This window comes from Meleagris gallopavo, chromosome 1 (genome assembly GCF_905368555.1).
Source record: "Meleagris gallopavo chromosome 1, MGAL_WU_HG_1.1, whole genome shotgun sequence".
Taxonomy (NCBI): Eukaryota; Metazoa; Chordata; class Aves; order Galliformes; family Phasianidae; genus Meleagris; species Meleagris gallopavo.
In genome coordinates, this window is record NC_139404.1 from 124,837,792 (window position 1) to 124,860,651 (window position 22,860).

At 34.4% G+C, this 22,860-nt stretch overlaps 1 protein-coding gene across 5 annotated transcripts in view; it reads left to right on the forward strand.

The window, feature by feature from the left end:
• Positions 1–22,860, forward strand: part of NLGN4X (neuroligin 4 X-linked) — a 166,654-nt gene that overhangs the window by 93,533 nt on the left and 50,261 nt on the right. For all 5 annotated transcript variants that reach the window (XM_085212802.1, XM_085212770.1, XM_031557517.2 and 2 more), the window contains one exon: positions 3,208–3,360. In XM_085212802.1, coding sequence (XP_085068928.1) covers positions 3,208–3,360 — 153 coding nt within the window. The remainder of the gene's footprint in view (positions 1–3,207; positions 3,361–22,860) is intronic.

The window sequence follows — 22,860 nt, forward strand, 5'->3', positions numbered from 1 at the left end:
TTTTTTGTAAATTCACCTGTTTGAAATTCATGAAAAAAGCTTGCATACGTTCTTCATTTTCACTGTTTCCCCAGTGCACTTACTGTACATTAAATGCAGCTGCATTGTGCTTCATCTTTGATATTTTAATTTATATATTTTTCTCACATGATGTGATTTATTTCTGGGATATAAAAGTAAAAGAAGCTGTTGATGTTGCTTTATTGTTTTTTGTTTTGTTTTGTTTGTTTGTTTGTTTGTTTCCCTGTAATCAGCTAGTCTCTGAGATACATTCATTCTGGCTATGACCACATTCCCACTGAAATCAGTGACAATCTTTTTCATTGACTTCTTTCTGAATTGGATTGGATTCCCTGAAAGGAAATGTTAAAGTTCACAGAGAAGTACCCCAAAAATGTTTTGCAAGGAAATACTCCTTTTCTTGCCTTGGCACAGAAAAGACAGGATACCCTGATATAGAAAGAAGTCATGAAATCTTCCTCTATTCTCACCATCCTTTTCATTTATGTTACACTGGCATTTTAGTATACTTTTTGTACTTACCAAATTAAGAAAAGTATTTTCAAATTAAATGAGCAGATCACCGCCTTGAGAAGTTTGTTGTTCTGTTTTTGCAGCAATGTGTCTCTTTCTCTCTTTCTTATCCATTCCAAAGTGCCTTTATAATTTTCTTCAATCTGAAGTTCAAGTGCATTTGAAAAATTTGCCCTACTGATTCCCCTTAGAATCATGCATACTGTGTTGACGTTACTTTTTAATTTCCTCTTGCTTGGGTGTTCAGCTCAATTATAGCTACTCTCTCCACATATGAAATACCACAATAAAAGTATACAATCTTCAATTCACAGTGGTTGCCCTCTACTGCACAACCTTCATTTCTGAATTACACTATTTCTTGTAACAAAAAAAAAAAAAATGCTCTGCAGGCTTCCTCTGTTATTGTCTGAATTTTGTTCTATTTCTGTTTATAAATGTGTCTCTACATATGCCTTTTCAAAATGACAGTATTATCATTTGCTATAACAGATTCTATGGTCAATTTTTAAGCAAAAGATAAATAGTAAGTGAAAACAAAATTGCTCTTAAAAATTAGATATTTGATTATGAACCCATAATTCTTTCAGATTTCTTCAAAAGTTATAAAGTGTTAGTATCTAAGTTCGGATCCAAACAAAGACATACAGTTTAGGAACTAAATACATAAAACGCATGAAGCTCATTTCTTTTATGTTGAAATTAATCATGTTCCCATTGAAGGGAAAATCTCTCATTGATTTCAGCGTTGAAAGATTCAACCCCGAGGAAGTACTTTGCAATAAGAAAGGATAGAATATAACAAATAATGCCACAAGACTTTTGGGGAGAGAAAAGAAAGATTGTTCTCTAACACAAATAATTGCATTTAGTAGTTATTGCTTTAATTTTCTTAGAGCTAAGCTCTCACAGGAAAAAGAAACTCTTTTCATGTACTTTGCTGTGAAAGCTGCAAAGAGAAAAATACCTAATCTATTATTATGTACATCATTGCTTTACATGACCTCTTTAATGTCTGCATCCCTCTAATAGTTGCAAAAATTACACAAATCTTATCACAAAGCTTTTTGTTCTGCTGCCTAGATGCAACATATAAAATGCAACATGTAAAGTATATATCTTCACGACCAGAAGGCAGATTCTATGAGAAGTCTTAAATTCTAGTCTTAAATACACTGCTGTGTAGATGTACAGTTGGCCATATTGGCCTTTCACTCAACTGATGACTTTTGATATTTGCATGAGCAAAGTGGTAGTTTGCCATAGAAATATGACCAGTCACAATTTACCTTGAAATACTTTCAAAATTTCTTCCCCATATACAAAATATTGCATATGGGATGGCTCATTGCTGCTTGCATTTTTGGTAACTGAGAGTTAATCCTAACAAATCTGAGGGAGCTGAGAGCCTTAGAAGGCTTTCAAAGTCACTTCTCTTTCCTCTCTGCATTGTCTCAGCCTATTCTTCCTCCTCTTACTTTTTCCACTGTTCAACACAACTGTTGAAAATTACTCAGAAGAGAGCTCAGTTGCTCCTGTTTGTTTTTAAATGCTGACTATGTAGTCAGAGACATTGCTTCCCCTGGTGTTTTATATTATTTAATTGAAAGAAGTGGTCCTACTCCACATGCAGATATAGTGAATTATTTGTAAACAGTGTACAGTTCATTCTAACAGCAGCTTGCTGAAACTGTTCCGCTTTTTAAGGTATATTATTCCCACTGTTTGGCAAGAACTAATTCCTAAGTTAATTAGTCTGATCAGGGGGCTTACTATTCGATTATTAGAAATGTGAATGTAGTACAAAATGCCTAAATTATTGATTAGTGCAACTTTGTATCTCACTCAGAAGTATAAAAATATTGCTATCAATTTAATTTACTTTATTTTGGAAAGTAAGACGCAACTGTTTATCTGCATGAAAGCTATAAGAAAATTTTCTCTGTGTACCAAAGATTATCCATATAATTCATGACCATAAATATAAGGATATTCTTTAACGGTTAGCTGCCAAAAAAAAAAAAAAAATAAATAAAAAATAAAAAATCATGATTTACATTAAAAAAAAAAAAATCTGAGCCAAATATTCACTTAAATTCTCAGTGTTTCTTTACTCCTAGGCTACTAAGAAGAAATGATAGTTTGCTGTGTTTACTTTATTCAGAACAATTTGTTTTTGTGATATTATCTGTTACTGAACTATAGGAAATGTAATTTCAACAAATATGTCTCACTGAGGAATGGGAAATTATGAATCATTATTGTAATTTTGTTATTAAACGTACAGATATTTGTAAATTGAAATAGAACCAAACTGGAATATATTTAAAAAAAAAAAAAAAGTCAAGATTATTCCAGAATTTTATTTTTTTTCCTTTGGATTTTCGATGTTTACAATCAAATTAAATTTCTGTAATATGAAAAGTTTTTAAGGAGATTCTGAAAACTTTTAATAAAAAATGGCATTTGAAGTAAGAAATATGAAAAGTGTAAAAATATTGGGCTTGTAGAATGATCCTGAATTGTGTAAAATAGCTGATTAAAGAGGTGATGATGACATGGAAAACATGAGAAACAACTATGAATAATTTTAGCACTTTTAAAAAATACTAATGCCAGATTTCATTTTTTTTTTATTAGTTTATTATGTTTTCATTACTTGAATTTTTTCAGACATTCATGATCAGAACAGCAAGAAACCAGTTATGGTCTACATCCATGGCGGATCTTACATGGAGGGTACTGGCAACATGATTGATGGGAGCATTCTTGCAAGTTATGGAAATGTCATTGTTGTCACCCTCAATTACAGGCTGGGGGTTTTAGGTAAGTGACTCTTTTCTTCATCACAAGACTTATATTGAAAGATTTAGAAAGTATGTTTATTAAATGGCCAGTTTGATATAAATATTTAATTGCTAATTAAATCTATTGATTTAATATATACTTGAACCTTAAAACATTCCTGAAGGTGATTAGTTTGACTATAGTACATTCATATTGAATACTGTTTAATGTTTTCTTGAAACTAGACTGACTTACAACTCCCCATTTTCTTGTCAATTGTCTTCACCATAAACAAAAAATCACTTGATTTCTGTGACCTTAGTGATAGTTTAAGCAAAATTTATCACTGTATCATATTTGCTCTTTTTTCAATTATTTAAGAAGGTTTTTTTTGTTTGTTTGTTTGTTTAACTGAAATATTGTCAATTCATTATAAATTAAAAAAAAAAAAAAGAAGAAAAATTTAGAATAAGTCAAGAAGTTTCTTTTAAGTTTGAGGAACTCCATATGAATAATTTATACTTTTAAGAAAAAGTAATACTTCTGTCTTTCAAAGATTCCAAGAAAACCGTCTTCATGACATTGTACATATTCCTGTCAGTATTATATTGAATGCCAAATTACCCTTACATCCAGAACAGAATGCCAAAAATATTAATTTTCTGCTTTCTCCATGGTTCCATGATGCTTCATTTCTTCATTGGTAATAACAGCAGACATTGGAATGATTTTGTAATTTTGATGAAAAAGCTTGTAGATTTTTGTTTCCTTTTTTTCTTTTGTACGCTCATATTTCCATCATTTTAGATTAAAAAAAAAAAAAAAAAAGTGATTGGAGTGTTTTTAGGATGACATTTAAAATCTTTTCTTATTAGCAAAGCTGATCAAAGTTCTTGGTCTATACTATTTTGGAAAAGAAGAAACTTTTCCTGAGTTATCTATTACTGTGTTTAATGTGGTTAGTATCAGAGCAATGAAAACTGTTCTGTTTAGTTTTTACTTCTGTTTTGACTCTTATTTAAATAAAAAAGAACATTTTTTCAAAGTTAAAGGTAGATTTAAACATAAAGCGAGGAATGAAAAATGTATATTTTGTTGTATATATATATTAAATTTTGGTGTTCAGAAGTATATCAAAAACAAACAATACACTTTTTATGTGTATGTACATAATCTTCATTAAATTGGATTTGTTGTTGTTATTAGATAAAATGTTTGCCTAGGAGCTTAGTGACAGTTATTGATCTGTTAAAAATGTTTATTGAAAGGTTCTCCTTAGAGCTTTTATTGTTGTTTCTTGAAATTAAAGTTTTGAAGAATATAGATGATTGTAAGTTATTTAAGCTATTTGACTGTCCAGCAGTACATATCAATCTTAAGGAAAAGGAAGTTTTCATTATTTTCATTTATATATTCCTACTATGTGAATTTATACTGAAGATTAAGGAAGGAAAGAGAGGCAGACAGTTGTTGTGGTGTTTAGGAAAAAAAAACTACCAACATAATAGAGATTTATTCATATAAGAAACCGAAAAGCAATAACAAGATTTTAAATGCCCTGCAAAACTACAATGTTAAATTTGGCATTAAATGTATAATTCTTCTCAGTGTTAGTAAATGTAAATTTTTTGGACACTAAAGAATTTATTCTTTGTTATACAAGGTTTATGTTTGAATTAGAATATGCATATATCACTTAGCTCAGAGAAATCGTGAGCGCATCTCTTTGTTGCTTTTTTAATTTCTGTTTTTGTGAAATGTAAATGTGATTCTTGAGAATACATTTGGTTCTCCCTAGAGATTGGAAGATATTAATTGAATTCCATGTACTATTGCATTATTTCTTAACGACAAAGAAAATACAGAGAAAATACAAAGTAAATAAATGCATGGAAAGCAAATATATTTATTCATAAAATTTTAAAAAGTTATATAATTCATAACATATACATTCGTAAGGTTGACAGTATTTGTATCCAGTTCTTCTAGCCTGAATTGTCTTCCTTTCAAAATATTTATTTCTCTGAGTTTGTTTCATTTGTGAGTTCTTATGTAGGAGGACACATGCAAACCAGATTTAAGTGTCATAACTGTGTAGCTCTACTGATATTATCACATCTTGTGATAGAGGAATTTGCACTGAACAGGGCAGACAGAATAACAAGTAACTGAAGTCTCTGCGTATATATATTTCCTTCCTTTGGAAAATTTGCACCTGAATGTACCCAGCTACTGAGTATAATTATTTTTATAATATAGAATCATAGAATCACCAAGGTTGGAAAAGACCTCCAAGATTATCCAGTCCATCTGTTCACCTATCACCAGTATTTCCCATTTAAACCATTTCCCTCAGTACAACATCTAAATGTTTCTTGAACACCTTCAGGGATGATGATTCCACCACCTTCCTGGAGAGCTTGTTCCAGTGCCTGACCACTCTTTTGCAGAAGAAAGCCTGACATTATGCGTATATATTCTGTAATTAAGATATATTTAATAATTTTCCTTTCAGCTTATATTGTGTCATTAACAGAAGTAGATGTAAAATCTACTAGATGGCCACTGTAAAATATTAGCCAGACAAATCTCAACTTGACATCCTGGGAATGTATCATCAACAAAGAACTGGAAAACTGTTTTGAAACAGTGATTACATATGTTTATTAAATCAGTATTTTGAAAATTCATCTTCCTAGATGAGGAAAAGCAAAAACTGCTAAGGACACTTGCTTCTCTTGACTGTCCTTCAAAGGCACACAGTGTCTGGCCTTTAGAAATACGTATTTAATCATTACATTTTTGTCAGGATAATAGAATATAAATATGTGGGCTTTTTTTACTGCATCTGGATGTAAAATAATTTTTGTTATAATTAATGGCATCTGTGTTTATGCTGCAAGTTATTAAAAGTCATTGGAAAGATCTAATAACAGCACATGGCTCTGCATCCTTAGAGTTTTAAAACTGTAAAACTTCTTAGGACAAGAATTCTCCACCTTTACAGATACTATAGACTTTTTAAGTTGAAATCTAGTTGTCTGTTGGCTATAACTGAGATACCAAAACTTTTAGTCTTAAGTTAACAAGAAAGAACGCATCCTAGGTGGAAAAAAAAATAGCAACTGTAACATGGTGAGCATTAGTGTTATAAATCATCTAAACTGGATGATACATATAATTATCTTCATTTCTATCTATACTTCTTGCATTTGGCTGAATTATAAGTCTTCAGATAGTGCTCTGAGTAATATTTTTCTGAAATCCAGAATAAAGAACTAAAATCTCCGATTTGGAGGACTTCAGAGCTGCTCTATGAATATATATCTTGACTCTATCTGCATTCAAATAGCATTGAAGTAAAGTAACTGTCACCTGGACTGAAAGCTTTCCAATTTTATAATTATTCCTCTCTATTCTTTGGATAAAAGTACTGCTATGGGTATTCATCCTGGGATCTCTGGACTCCTAAGTATGTATACTGTGATAATATGTGATATGTGTTCTACATATTGTTTTAGAGGGAAATATTTTCCCTTTGAGAATAAATTTACATTTTCGTATATAACTCCTGAGTAGGATTCTTGGGTCAGTAAAGTGGAAAGAAGACTTAGCTTTTCCTTTTTACTTACTATAGGGGTGCTACGAGAAGCAGTGCTGTGCTGTGATGCCATGTTTGTGCCTTGTGCAATACTTTGGGATTTGGGGGATCTAAGTAGGCCTCTGCCCTACTTAGAATTTTCCAGGTCTAGGTTTTCCTCTTCTCTCTATTGTGGGGGAAAAAAAAAAAAATCAAAAAAAAAAAAAAAAAAAAAGAACAACAAAAATAAAGCCACAAACCCCAGCACTATTTTTCTGTAGTTACATTCAGAAGTGATGTTACAAACTTTGATAAGAAAATCTTCAACAATCTTAAGAAAAGTTAACATACTTAAGTACAATCTTAGTGTCTAGTGTTAGCTATAACAGGAAAAATCTAAGATGAATTCTAGGAATATGAATCATGTACTTTGGAAGCCATAATTAAATGAAACATCTAGCGTAGTAAAAGAGACATATTCAGAGTTAAAAATTATAAAACTTATTTTAGCATTACAGAGTCCACTTGTAATTTCGTATTTTCTTCCTTTAGGATTCTAAATCATACTGATAGGAATAGTAAGTCTCTTATCTCTTTCCCTTTCTTGATGTAAACATCCATTTTAAGTACTGTCTTAAAAGACTAGACTTCATTTTAGCAAAAGTTTTTTCCACATGCAATTATAACTCACTATAAATGATCATAATAGGCCGTGTACATACATCAGAGTTTAATTCTCAAGGAGTCTTCTTACATAATTTGTAGAGAACTTTACATTTCTTCACTGCATTCCTCGTTTATGAGTTAGAACATCAATGCACTGAAACATTGAGTGTTGTAAATGAACTGCTTTGGATTTGACTGACCAGAGGTACATCTTTGGACTTCAAAATGGGTCATAAAATGATCTTCTGGATTCTTCAGGGTCATTATGGTTTAAAAGAAAGGAATATGAGTGAAAACTTACTGAGAGGTTAGTAAGTTTTCAGAGGTAAATTTTGAGTAAAATACTAATTTCCTTGTAGCAATTTGGAAGAAGTTTTTTCAAGGTAAAATGAATTAAGTAAAGAATTATTGACTATTAATGTGCCTAACTTTCAAGGTATCATTTTTGTTAGTACTTTTATATATTGTTAGTTTGTGAAAAATATATGCTGAAGCTGTGCAGAAGTAGTCAAAGAAAGTAAGTAGTATATGGTCTCATTTTTACCTCAAACAGAGCCAGATTCCTTCATATTCACAGAGTGTACATTATTACACAACATATCAGTTTTTTTCTTCGGCAGCATAGTTGTGACACTGTGGCTTCTTTATGCTTGTATTTTTAGTTTTTCTCTAAATTCAGATATGCATATATCTCTTCCTGTCTCCAGACAGCCCTTCTTTTATCTCCTGTGTGTGTAACTCTACTAATACAGGAAATGAAAAGGCGATCTGTTGGTAGAAAGGGACAGAGATAGATTAGGACTTATGGGAATAACCCCAGAGTTTGAGTGTGCTGAATAAATCACAGTTCAGTGCTTACATACAAGAAGGGAACTTCACTTCAGCTCAGTTTAGCTTACAGTGAATGTTAGTATTGCTGATGTCGACATATGCATTACTACTTTGCCTCACCTACATCTTTCAGTTTCATGCGGATGATTTCCTGATTATTTTGATCTCTGGCCTGTCTTGTTAACTGTCCAGTAATTGTGTCAGCTAATGTCAGTTACCATAGCCAATCTTCTGCTTAAGTAAAACTCTAGCTCCAAGCAATGATGAATAAATATTATTTCCATTGATATCAACACATTATTTGCTATTTATTTATTTTTATTCTTATTTTGATTTATTATTTAAAATCTACTGCTGAGTCATAGAAATTGGATTTGCACAAATGCAGCGGAGAAACCTCATCCAGATCCCATGATTTAGGGACTATCATGTCACTGCATCCTTTGCTTATAACATCAGAAACAATTATGTGTTACAGGATCATTAGAAACTATATGCTCATTCGTTTAGTTTTTAACATGAAATAAAATTCATAAAGAGAATACATAGCAGCACAACAGATCTTAATAGATTGCTTTGCTTTCATATGGATTGTTTATTATTCTTAAATTGAATCATAGAATCATAGAATTACAAGGTTAGAAAGGACCTACAAGATCATCTAGTCCAACCATCCTCCCATTACCACTGCTACCACAAGTTACTAAACCATATCTTATATCTCCTTATCCAGACGCCTCTTGAACACTGCCAGGGACAGCGACTCCACCACCTCCCTGGGCAGGCCATTCCAGTGCCTGACCACTCTCCGAGAGAAAAAGTTTTTCTTTCTATCTAATCTAAACCTCCTTTGGTACAACTTGTGGGCAATTTCCTCAGGTCCTGTTTGTTGCCTGGGAGAAGAGGCCAAGCCCCTCTTCACCACAACCTCTCTTCAAGAAGTTGTAGAGTGCAATGAGGTCTCCTCTGAGCCTCCTCTTCTCCAGACTAAACAATCCCAGTTCCCTCAGCCACTCGTCATAAGACTTGTGCTCCAGACTCCTCACCAGTTTTGTTGCCCTTCTTTGGACATGTTCCAGGGCCTTAATATCTTGTAGTGAGAGGCCTAAAACTGAACACAATACTCAAGGTCTGGTCTCACCAGTACAGGAGCATGATTACCTACCTGCTCCTGCTGGCCTCACTATTTCTAATGGAGGCTGAAAACTAAAAACTCCTGAAAACTTCAGGTAACAAATTCAGTACAGAAGCAAAATAATAAGCCAGTAAAGGCTCTGGTCTGATGGTGAAAATGCTGTTTTCATTTTTTCTTTTATGGATTTTCTAATACAATCCATTTATAATTTTTAGGCATCCTGTAGAAAAGGCATGCTTTTATAAAATCCAAATGATATTTTGTTTTAATGTTCTGTTCAATAACATTGATTTTGGAGTCTAATTTTGCTTTGATGTTTTGAATTCTTAACATCACTATAGTTCATCTAAAATACTGACAGTAACCCATGACCCACTAGGTCTACATGTAGAGACGCTTTGAGGGAGGTTGTTGCCAGTTGGTTTACATATCCCAGTATTGCATATATTTGAAAGTATGGCAGTCATCATTTAAACATTTCTAGCAACGTCAAGATAAGTGCTGCTCTATCTAGATTAATGTAAAACAGATTTATTATTTGAAATCTATTAAAAAGTGTTTTGTTTTTCATTGTAAATATCCATTTTGTTATGAATTCATGTTTCTTTTTTTTTTTTTTTTCTTTCCCATTCTTACAGTGTGTGGCTTGTTTTTCAAACGTTGTGCTTTTGGGTGATCCATCTATCTTTTTCCATGAATTTATAACTCCTTTGCTGAAATAGTGTTTTTTATGCTTTTCAGGCAGTAGAGATTCTGTACTTGCAATTTGCCTCTCACTAAGGTTTGAAGAAACAACTCTTGGTAAGGTGTAAGGGACCAACAAAAAACACTTTCTGACTTCTTAAGGTTTTTAGGAAAAAAAAAGGAGCACTGCAGAATTTGCAGGCAGAAAATGGGTGAAACATTATACTTTAGAAGCAGCAAATCTAGATTGTTGATAGTGTTTTTACAGACAGGAGCTGCATTTAAATGTAGCTTCAGTTGATTAGTACTAATTGGAGCTTTTGCCTCCAAGTTTAAGAAGAGATCAATAGAAGATTAAGAATCACAGAATTGTAGGGGTTGGAAGGGACCTCTAGAGATCATCGAGACCAACCCCCCTGCCACAGCAGGTTCCCTACACCAGGTCGCACAGGTAGGCGTCCAGGCGAGACTTGAATATCTCCAGAGAAGGAGACTCCACAACCTCCATGGGCAGCCTGTTCCAGTGCTCCGTCACCCTCACCGTGAAGAAGTTCTTATGCATATTTGTGCGAAACTTCCCATGCTGCAGCTTATGTCCGTTTCCCCTCGTCCTGTCTCCACGTACCACTGAAAAGAGACTGGCCTCACCGCTATGGCCGCCACACCTCAGATATTTATAAACCTGGATCAGGTCCCCTCTCAGTCATCTTTTCTCAAGGCTAAACAGACCCAGTTCACTTAGCCTTTCTTCATAGGGGAGATGCTCCAGGCCCTTCACCATCCTTGTGGCCCACCGCTGGACTCTTTCCAAGAGATCCCTGTCTTTTTTGAACTGGGGAGCCCAGAGCTGGACACAGTACTCCAGATGAGGCCTTACCAGGGCAGAGTAGAGGGGGAGGATCACCTCCCTCGACCTGCTGGACACGCTCTTTGTAATGCACCCCAGAATGCCATTGGCCTTTTTGGCCACGAGAGCACACTGCTGGCTCATGGCCAACCTGTTGTCCACCAGGACGACCAGATCCCTCTCTGCAGAGCTCCTCTCCAGCAGCTCATCCCCCAGCCTGTATTGGTGCATGCAATTCTTCCTCCCTAAGTGTAAGACCCTACACTTGCTTTTGTTGAACCTCATCCAGTTTCTTACTGCCCAGCTCTCCAGCCTGTCCAGGTCTCGCTGAATGGCAGCACAGCCTTCAGGCGTGTCAGCCAATCCTCCCAACTTCGTATCATCAGCAAACTTGCTGAGGGTGGCCACTATCCCCTCATCAAGGTCATTGATGAAGATGTTGAATAAGACCGGACCCAGCACAGACCCCTGGGGGACACCACTGGTTACAGGTCTCCAGCCAGACTCTGCACCACCAACGATGACCCTCTGCACTCTGCCAGTCAGCCAGTTCTCAACCCACCTCACTGTCCACTCGTCTATCCCACACTTCCTCAGCTTTGTTATAAGGATGTCGTGGGAGACAGTATCAAATGCCTTTCTAAAATCAAGGTAGACTACATCTACCTCTCTTCCCCCATCCACCCAGCATGTAACAGCATCATAGAAAGCCACCAGGTTGGTCGAGCACGACCTCCCCTTGGTGAACCCATGCTGACTACTCCTGATAACCTCCTTTTCTCCCAGTTGTCTGGAGATGGTATCCAGCACAAGCTGTTCCATCACCTCTCCAGGGACAGAGGTGAGGCTGACAGGCCTATAATTACCCGGATCTTCCTTCTTGCCCTTTTTGAAGACCGGAGTGACATTGGCAATCCACCAGTCTTCAGGCACCCCCTTAATTTTCCAAGACCTCTCAAAGATGACAGCGAGCAATTCAGCAATCACCTCTTCCAGCTCCCTCAGCACCCGTGGATGCATCCCATCGGGTCCCATGGATTTATGAGCATTGGTGTTGCCTAGGCGCTCTTGGAACGCCTCTTCCCTGACTAAAGGGAAGTCTTCCATTCCCCAGATCCTCTCACTAACCTCCAGGGTCCGGGATTCCCAAGGGAGAGCTTTTTCTCTGAAGACAGAAGCAAAGAAGACATTCAGTATCTCTGCCTTCTCAGCATCCTCCGTTACCAGAACCCCCCCCTCACTTAGTAAGGGGCCCACATTGTCTCTAGTCTTCCTTTTGCTGTTAACATACTTGAAGAAGCTTTTTTTATTATCCTTTATCACTTTAGCCAGATTCAATTCCAGACAGGCTTTAGCTTTCCTCGTTGCATCCCTGCAGGCCCTGACTACATTCCTATATTCTTCCCAAGTGGTCAGACCCTTTTTCCACATTTCATGGACCTTCTTCTTTCCTTTGAGCTTGCACATGAGCTCCTTGCTCATCCACGCAGGTCTCCTGCCACCTTTTCCCTTTTCTTGCTCACTGGGACGCACTGATCCTGAGCTTGGAAGAAGAGCTGTTTAAATGCTGACCAGCTCTCAGAGGCCCCCTTACCTTCTAACACCCAAGCCCATGGGATAGCTCCAAGTAGGTCCTGGAAGAGATTGAAGTTGGCTCTCCTAAAGTCCAGGGTAGCAATCCTACTTATTGCTTTGCTTCTTCCACTCAGGATCTTGAACTCCACCATCTCATGATCACTACAACCCAAACTGCCCCCTACCTTTACTTCCTTAACAAGTCCATCCCTGTTGGTGAGAATAAGGTCCAGTAACACCCCTCCCCGCGTCGGTTCCTCTACCACCTGCATCAGAAAGTTGTCTTCAACGCTCTGCAAGAACCATCTGGACCGTGCGTGCCTGGCCATGTTGGTCGTCCAGCAAATATTTGGATAATTGAAGTCCCCCATAAGCACCAGTGCCTGAGACCATGACGCTACTTCCAGTTGCTTATGAAAGGCCTCATCAGCCTCCTCATCCTGACCAGGGGGCCTATAGTACACACCCACAACAGTGTCACCCTTACCAGCCTGCCCCTTGATTCTCACCCATAAGCTCTCCACTGCTACACCACTCTCCCCCAAGTGAAGTTCAGTACATTCTAGTTGCTCTCTCTTGTAAAGAGCAACTCCACCACCCTGCCTAGCCAGCCGATCTTTCCTAAAAAGCACATAGCCCTCCATGACAACATTCCAGTCATGCGAGCTGTCCCACCATGTCTCCGTGATCTCAATGAGATCATGACCTCGCGACCGCACACAGAACTCCAGCTCTTCCTGTTTATTTCCCATGCTACGCGCATTAGAATACAGACACTTAAGAGAAGCAGCATCCCCCCACCCCTCTCCAAGCCTTTGAACTCCAGTGTCTCCACCCATCAAGTTCTGTTTGGAGCCTCAAACTGCCCCCTCAGTCCCAGCGGTCCTCATTTTGTCCCCTTCCCCCTTCATACCTAGTTTAAACACCTGTCAATAAGTCCCGCCAGTTCCTTGGCTAGAAAGGATCACATATACTAATAAAATAGACTGAGTCTATTAAACCCCTGGAGTATAGCCTGGTACCCGTTTGTTCTTTTTTTGTATTAAACTCATGGTTTTACATTACCACTACAAAATTCAGAAATTGATTTAATGACATTGATAACCTACTGTCTCGGTTTCAGCTGAGCACTGTTAACCAGTGTTTTGATTGCTGTGATGGAAACACACCCAAGGCTAGACCATGTCCCTCGGCCTGGAAAAGCCACTGCCTTTATAGTGAGGCAGCAGAGGATGGGGTGAAGCCAGAACAGGCGGGTCTAAATTAGGTCAGGGGTTCCATACCATGTGACACTTTGCAGAAGGCCATAAAGATATTGAAGTAGACTGAGATCAGGCAACTGTCATTATAAAATTACAGTTGATTAAAAAAAGAAGTTAAAGTTGAAGAGCAGATTAAATTTGCTTTGACAACTTATATACCACATATAACACTGAGTCATGAAAGCAAAACAAAATGCAACAAAACAAATAAACCACACCTTCTGCTATAAAACATTCAATTTCATCTTTGTTGTTGGCAAATCTAATTAAACATGAAGTTATAGTTGCTCTTCTCATGACAAAAGAATTTCACTATAAATTCTAAGGACAGACAATGAAAGTTATATTGGTTGCTTGTGCTTCCAAGGATGTGCTAAACTGCAATTTCTCTCAAAAATTTAATTTTGCAGAAGGGAAAGACTTTATAAATTATTCAGCTGTTAATTTCTCTTTCATACTTATTTTAGCCTCTGATGGCTAACAGCCAGTTTTTCAGGAAAAAAATGTGGCTGGCATTAGAACTTATTGACCATACTGTTGTTCTTTTCCTTTCTTATGCCTTTCTTACCTTCTTGCAAAATTTAATGTGATTAAACATTGCAAGTTTTGGAACTCTAAAAGAGGTTGGAAGCCATAACGAAGTACAGGCTGTAGTTCATACCATAATGCCAACAAAGCTGAACTTGCCTTTGAAAGCGACAAGTTGCTCAGAGCAACTTGAAAGAAGACCCATTTTTAAATATATTTTCTGAGAACTTACTGGCAGCTGTCCGTTTCTTATAAAGGCTTTTATTGAAATCAGATGCTGCTTAGGGTTACTTGATATGTTCATTTGTATGTATCTTGTGAAGAGTAATAAAATCTCTTACAACAGCATAAATTAAATCTATTTTTTTACCTTTAAGGAATTGTAATTCAACACCAAAATTAATAATAGAAAAACAACAACAAAAGTAGTGCAAATGAAAATGTGGGAAATCTGAAACTTCTGATCTGTGCAACAATTTGAGTGGAAAGGCAGGGTTTTTTCTTTCCTTTCTTTGTTTCTATTCATGTTGTGGAGTGCTGGTCAGAACATTATACCTTCTTTAAAATGTTAAAATATATGGGTTAAATTCACTGTTGAGATAAATCATTTGACTCCCCTGGATATTTCCCAAAATGTCAATTTCTCACTTTTATTTTCTTTTTAAAATTTGTTATGCAATGTACATGAGCTATCTGATCAGTGTGGATCATAAGAATACTTTAATTGAAAACCAGAAGCTTTATGCTTGATTTCATATTTGCCAAAGAAAACGAAAGGCTTGGAGCACTTTTATATAGTAGAGCAAGCATAAGGAATAAAGGAGAGTCTGTCAGTATTTTAAGATATTGTCTTGATATAGATGTAAAATATTTTCTGAATACTTTATTTTACATTCTTAGACTTTTAAAACTAATCAAGAATGTCAGACTGCAATTCAGTAATAATATAGTAATAAATATGTTGCTTGTATTGTACATAATTAAGGAAAAATGAAAACGGCTGAAGTTCTAAAGGTATTGAAGTAAATGAGAAATTTACTATTCGACTCAAAGAGATCAAGATTTTAATGTATTTTGTCCCTTTATCTCGTGAAAGGCCACTAACATCTTTTTAAAAAAGACTTGCATTGTCTCTTCAAAAATGTTAATTGCACACTTTAAATAATAATACGAAGATTCTGTCTGATCAAAAGAAACACAAACTAAACCCTTCATTTCATATGAAATGCTCCATAACTTGTGGAGTTTTGCAACATTTTATGCATAAAGAAAATGGAAAAAATAAAGTTACTCTATCTGACTATCCTTTGTGTATGTATTTGATAGCAAAAGTAGTAATGGTAAAAGTGGGTGAATAACAAATCAGACTGCTTATCAGAGGAGGCAGGGGAGTAATGTGCAATGGTTCATAAAGTTAAATTTGCATATTTTCATCAGCCAATGAGATGTACCGTTGGAACAAAAATTCATTTTATTTTGCACCAACTTGCACTGAAGAACTGCAGTATTTTTTTTTTTGCTTTTCTTCAAGCCTTAATTCTCTTACATTAGCCACTATATGAAGATATAGCATACAGAAATAAATAAATGCTCCCTGTGTGTTTTTGGGGCTTCCACTTCCAAACTGACAATATTGTTTTCCCTTGATTAGCTCCTAAGTCCTATATAAGGCATATGAGAATATTGAATGAATAAAGATTTCCTCAACGATGGACGTTAAGTGGGTTCTTCAGTACATATTTGCAGGCAAAGGGTAGCAGCTGAGACAGATCATCAATTTTCATCTTTTCATTTCTACCTTCTAACTGAAAATGATGATTTCCATTTAGAGAATCAAAATAATATGTTCTTTTGGCATTCATTTGTGCCAGGTCTCTGTGGTAACACTGGTTCACTTAGAGCTTAGATCAGTTAGAAGAATATAGCAATGCAAGATGTGATAAAATTATTGTAGGAAGAGTGGAAAGGCATATATCAGGAAAAAATATGGTTTTAGAGTTTTCCATTTTTATTTGTTTCTTGTTTTCCAAGCCATCTATGTATAGTATTAAGTAAGATCTTTTACATTTAAAGAAAATGAAAACCAATATCCCTAAGTATGCTGCATAGCTTTGTGTCTTCATTTCTTCTAGAAACCTTAAAGCAATATTTAATATCTATTCAAGTATGTGATTCAGTGTTTGATACAATATCATAAATACACTTTTTCACATTTCACTTGTGCTCTATCTATAACAAATAATGTTTTATTGTAAATATTTGTGCTCTGTAAAAATGATGCTTTAATATTTGAATACTAAGTAGCTATCTAATTCCTTACAAGCTCCCAAACTCCTCTATTTTTTTTATTTTTATTCTTTGGAAAATAGGAGGAATCAAACACTCATTATGCCCTAGACTTTCAATTATTTTTTCAGCAAGGACTTGGATTAGCCCTTGATGAATATACAAGGAATTCAATTCTGAATATCCTTGAATAAAGGGTAACTTGCAGATGTTGTACTCCTAGAATAGAACAAGCTATGAGTCATAAGGTCCTAATTACATCTTTTTTTCCCTTGCTCTTGAGAGGAATTACATTACTTCATTTGATGATTTCTCAAGGAAGCAGAAGTTTTCTCTTTTCTTCTACTCTGGGTTACATGTAGATAAATGGAAAAATGTATTTTTTGTAGTAGAAGAGTGATAGTAAGCAAATAAATTTTCCCCAGGCAGTCATAACCAAGATCTGTGAGCATGGCTATCCAACTTACATCTAAGTTTCTGGGGAAAGAACCATCTTTCTGATGATTTTATTCAGTTCTAGAGCTGTCCATGCCTATGACTACTGCTCCTACCTAGTAATGCCAAAAATTATTAAAGTATGTAGGAAAAAGAGCCCCCCTTCTGTTGTACTGGAGGCTAAGAACAGTCAGTATAACACCTGTCAGATTGGCACAAACAGGTCCAGAAGATTCTGTATGGCTTTGCTCTCATGCCTCATAATGCAAGTACAGTACAACTCTAGCTTGCAACCTGTCCACTCAGATCTATTTGCATATATTTGTGGTTCCTGCTACGCCAGACTCACCCATTTTTTCCGCTTTTTTTTTTTTTTTTTTCAGAAATGGTTTCCTCTTCATTTGGAAGTGCAAAACTTCTTTTTTTTTTTAAAGGAAAGATATTTTAATTACATTTCTTGGTGCATAGAATTTTTTTGCTGATTGTCAGAAGTACAGCATTGGTTATTTTATTAAGAAAGAAAAAATGCTCCTGAATGAAAATCCTACAGATTCTCATATATTAGATTCTTCTCGTGATTGTATTCAAGGCTCAGTTGAATTGCAAGGAAATTGTACTGATATCTTTATAGTTCCCACTGAAGCCAGCTAGCCATGCCTTTGTCTGATAAGAAAGAACCAAGCCTTGCTAATCTTCTATATTTCTAGGAGTGTTATTTCTTTTAGCTCTAAGAACCCCTTTATAAATTTATTTACTAAAAAACTCTCTTCAAAATGTGTGTTTTACCTCCCTGTTTTTAGGACCTTTATATAAGATATGTATAAGGAAATCACGAAAATTTTGCTATAAATTTACATCAGTATTTTGAAAGAAAACAAATGTAGAGATGAAGAAATTCATCCTGCAAACCTGCTAAAATTGCATAGAAGTTAAATTGCTATTTCTGTTTCATAACTACATTCAATACACTCAGTAACCCATGGGGCAGATTTCTCTCATTCATGATGAAGTCTTGCAGTTTAAATCAATACAACTTCTGCCTTTCAGTATATGGCATGTAGTTTTCACCTTCAGGTTGCCTTTCCTTACAAGAAATATCTTTCCTTACTGTAGAAAATATTCTCCTTTCATTTTAACAACTTAACTCTATCATTTGCAAGGAAAATAACAGGGAGCAAATCAGTCAGTGATGTATCTCAGTCTCATAATCAATTACATATATAGCTGACTCACCAAGCAACAAAATGCCAACATCTGGGTACCTGTCAAAAGACAGTACTTAAAGGAATTATATGTGCTTAGAAAACAACCAAACATCTTCCCTTTATTTTAAAAATGAAACTTATTTACTGTTGCTTATAAAGAGAGCAAAAGTGCATTAAAAATTTCTGAGCAGGATCCTTGGTTAGTCTCACGCATCACTGATGCCTGGCATTGGTTAAATAAAGCAATTGAAGCAGGATAGTTCACCAGAATGTTACTGTAGTCAAGAATATGATAACAGAAGTTAGACTCTACTCAACATGCTGTTAGGCAAGTTAGGATTTTTTTTTCAATTGTAAGGAAAACTGCAGGATGTGCTTAAGTCAGTACTCAAAGAACCATATAAAAATTAGTGTACTATGAGCTTATATTAGATATAATTGTTTTTTATATTTCCTGGTTTTGTTTGTTGATCTCTTTTTGTTTGTTTGAAGCATAACAATCAATCAAATGCAGGTGACACTATGGAAGAGGCAATACTGACTTGCAGTTGTTAAATTAGCTTTAAGTTACTTGTAATCAACTATTTGTTCTTTAGCAATAGGGACATTGAACAAGATCTTAAAAAAATCATAAAAATGTATTGGCTTAAGATGGAGTTTTTTCCATGTACTTTGAGTTCTGGATACATCTGTTATTTTAAATATATGAAATACTATAAGCACAGTTCTCTTCAGGAACACAATATAGTTTTTACATCTACATCTTCCTAGGCTTTCTGCCAGAAAACTTGGCTACCTTTTTTCACATAACAGTGTTAGTCTTTGCTTTGAATGCATCATGGAATAACAAGAACAGTTAGTGGCCTCTTGCTTTATATTCACTCTTTCTGTCTTCTCAATGTGATGTTCACGTTAACTTAAGCATACTTGATATTTTTCACATTCTGATATTTATTCAGTAAATGTTGGCATCATTCAATAAATGTTGGCATTTTCATTCTACACATTTTTGACTATTGCTTTATTAGCAAATATTGCTAAAATTTTCTGAAAATGGAAAATATTTGGAATGACATTATGATATTTTACTAATGTATCTCAGAGTTTAATGAATAGAGATGCATGCAGCCATCGTCTGGATGTACTCCATCACCTTGCTGCTCTCTTTTTTGTATCCTTGGAGGTGGAGACTTGGAGAGAATGACAGAGGAACATTTCTGGTACATGTGCCCTCCTGTCTTCTTTATCTGGTGACTTTTCCAGCTCACCCATCACATGTATGTGAAGCAAATCTAGCAGTGTGACAAAAGCAAGTTAACTGCTGGTAACCAAGTGACTGTTAATGTGATCAGAGGTGCCTCTGCACCTGTGGAATGAAAGAAGGCTTTTGGAACTCTTTTCATATCTCTTTGAAGTCAGGGTTGGATGCCTGCTGATGAGAGACTGTAAAAGACAGTGTGGGCCAATATAGTTTACAATGTAGCCAATGTTTCTCAACCCCAACTTAAGTAAGCATTCAGTAATACTGCATCATGCCATTATATATAATTTACTAAATACTTACTATGCATGAAAACAAATAAATACTATAACTGTTAACTTAATAAAAAAGTATGTGAAGTTGGTTGAAGCTTTAATTGCCTTACCACTCTGCTAGCATTTAGTAGAAAAAAATGTTGATTTATAGGTGCAGGCAAGTTATTTGTGACTGTAAATTATTATTCAATTTCAGAAGAAGAAATTCTTGAATTATTCAAAAAGCAGCAGTAGTATCAGCAGCAAGAATTCAGATAAGGAACTGCAGATAGAAGTATGTCTAGGCATGTGAGGCAATAGTCTGGAATATTTACAAAATATACGATACCTATTCTGGAAGGACAGTCAGCATTTCAGCTTGTGAAAAATATCAGGAAGTCAGAGCTTGAAGAGAAACTGATTTTTTTAGCTTTCTTTCATGCCTAATTGAACTACAATTAGGGATATAACCCAAAACTCTGATCGTTACCAAATTCATTTATTTTGCCTATTGATTATTGATTATGTGGTGGAATATATTAAATAGCCACTGATAAAATTCACTCTTACTCCTCCAAAAAAAAAATCTTTAAAATTTATTTAAGTCAAGTTCTGTCAATGTCAGACAGTACTCATTAGGAGTCAGAATACATAGTCTCGAATAAAACTGTTCATTTACTGAATTTCCTAACAGATATTTATATACCCACATTGAAAATTAGAAGCAGAAGCAGTGAGGACATAGCAAGAGGGAATAACTTCAAAAAGGCGTTCAGAAAAGCATTGGTGAATAGAGGAATAAAAATTTGATTCTTTGAATTCCAGGGTAATATGTTCTATAATAGACAATTATTATTTAGACATAGCTACTATAGAAACCTTCAACAGACTCAAAAAATCAAGTCCACTCTTGAGTGAATTGGTAATTGAAAGAGCCACTTCCAGGAAAATAATAAAAAAAAAAGATTTCCATCTATTTATTTTTCTTCTGCTAGAAAGATCCATAGGTAAAATTTTGTGCAAAATGAGTATATTTAATTCAATAGGAAACTTGCTTAAAATATTTTTAATTTTTGTTAGGAAATATATTCTTTTAATATATAATATTAATATATATATATAATATATATTTAAAAATCTGTCTCTATCCCACTTCCTTAATTACTGAATAAAAAATGAAAAATTTGCTGGATCTTAGTTTATTTTTCAGTGTTATGCAGAAGATTGGATCTTATAGGATTCTGAGAAATGTGTTTACAAACTTAATAAAAAATTTGATTGACAGATTTAAATAACATTCCTTCATTAATTTAAGTGGTCACATTTTTTAAATTTAAAAGTGTACAGTTTGTAAGAAATTGCAGGTGTGACATAGTTAATATCTACTAATGTGTTAAAGCACAATACTTCTGGAGAATATAGACTGCATTAAAAGCAAAATCAGATTTGGCATATCACTCATGCTCCTTTATTCGTTGCATCACTTAAATAGTTATGTTCTAGAATAGGATACTATTGCCAGGCAGAAGTTATACTTGGCATATACAGTTGATATTAAAATACTGGACATTTAAAAAAATGAAAATCTTAATAACCAAAGCAGAGCAGTAGTAGTGAGGAACCTATTGACAGGAATGATAATTTCTTTCTGTAGTCTTTTGAACATTTTTTTTGTTTTGTTTTGTTTTTTGTTTTGTTTTTTTTTTTAAATCAGTTTTATATGGTTCTCTAATTTTGGCTACAGAAGCAATAAGGTCAAATAATTTAATAGCAACTGTTATAAGAATTTTTGCTCTTACATGGACAGTTCTCTAGGGTACTGAATTTTTTTGTGTTCTCTGAAGTAGTAGATTTTTTTATTAAATTAACACATTAAATATGATAGAATTTGGCATTAATAATTTATAATATTGTAAAACTAAGATATTTGTGCATATCGTCGAGTAATCACTATTTAGAAACAGCTAAATATTTGACTATTCAAGGAATTTTTAACACTTTTTAACACTACTATTTATCTTAGGGAAAAAAGTCTGGTTTCTTATTGAAATATATCTTGTGTAAAGTCATCTCTCTTGGTTTTCAATTCTTTCAACATATGCTAATTTTATTCTATATTTTCTACATTTTGCACATGTACTTACTGTACAGTTATGTTCAAGGGCTTATTGGCTCCTATAAAAAGAAAAACCTAAAAACAAAAATGGAAAGAGGCAAAACTAAGTTCAAAGAGCAGAGAAAATGCTGAAGTGGCAGATGAAAGAAAAAGAAAATACAGCCAAATAAGATCTCAATAATTATCCTGTAAAATTTGGAAAGGTGATGAAGTTTGATAAAAAAGGATCTCCAATTGTTAGAGTAGCTATTGCTTATATATTTTTAAAAGATTTTTAAATATTGCTTATATATATTTAAAATATTACTAAATATTTCTTATATTTTTTTAATTTAATTTTTTAATTTTAAAATTTTAAGTATATATTTAAATATGTTTTAAATATTTTAAACATTTAAAATATACATTTTTAAATACAATTTTATATGATGCTTTTTTAGTTATTAAGCAAATTGCCTTCTACTGTATTTTTGTAACTGCTCAATTATCTGAAATTTCAATGCTGCAATCTCTGAATTGCAATAAATATTGAATGGATACTATAAATATATATTGAAGGAAATATTTGTTCTCTGAGACAGATTTATGTGTTCTCACTAAATTGGATGTGAACTTGTCTGATAAAAGCCATGGTTTTTTGTATGATTGACAAACTTGTGTATTTAGGAAACATACTGACCTGGATTACATACCTTGATCCAAGAAAAAAAAATCCAATTAAATATATAAATACTTTTTACTTAAAAAAAAAAAAAAAAAAAAAAACACAACAAACAACTTTCATTAAAAGGAGGAATAAAAACAAAAGTACATTCCACAAACATATACTTTTAAGATTTTCTTATGGAGGGATAAATCTAATTAAAGACCATGA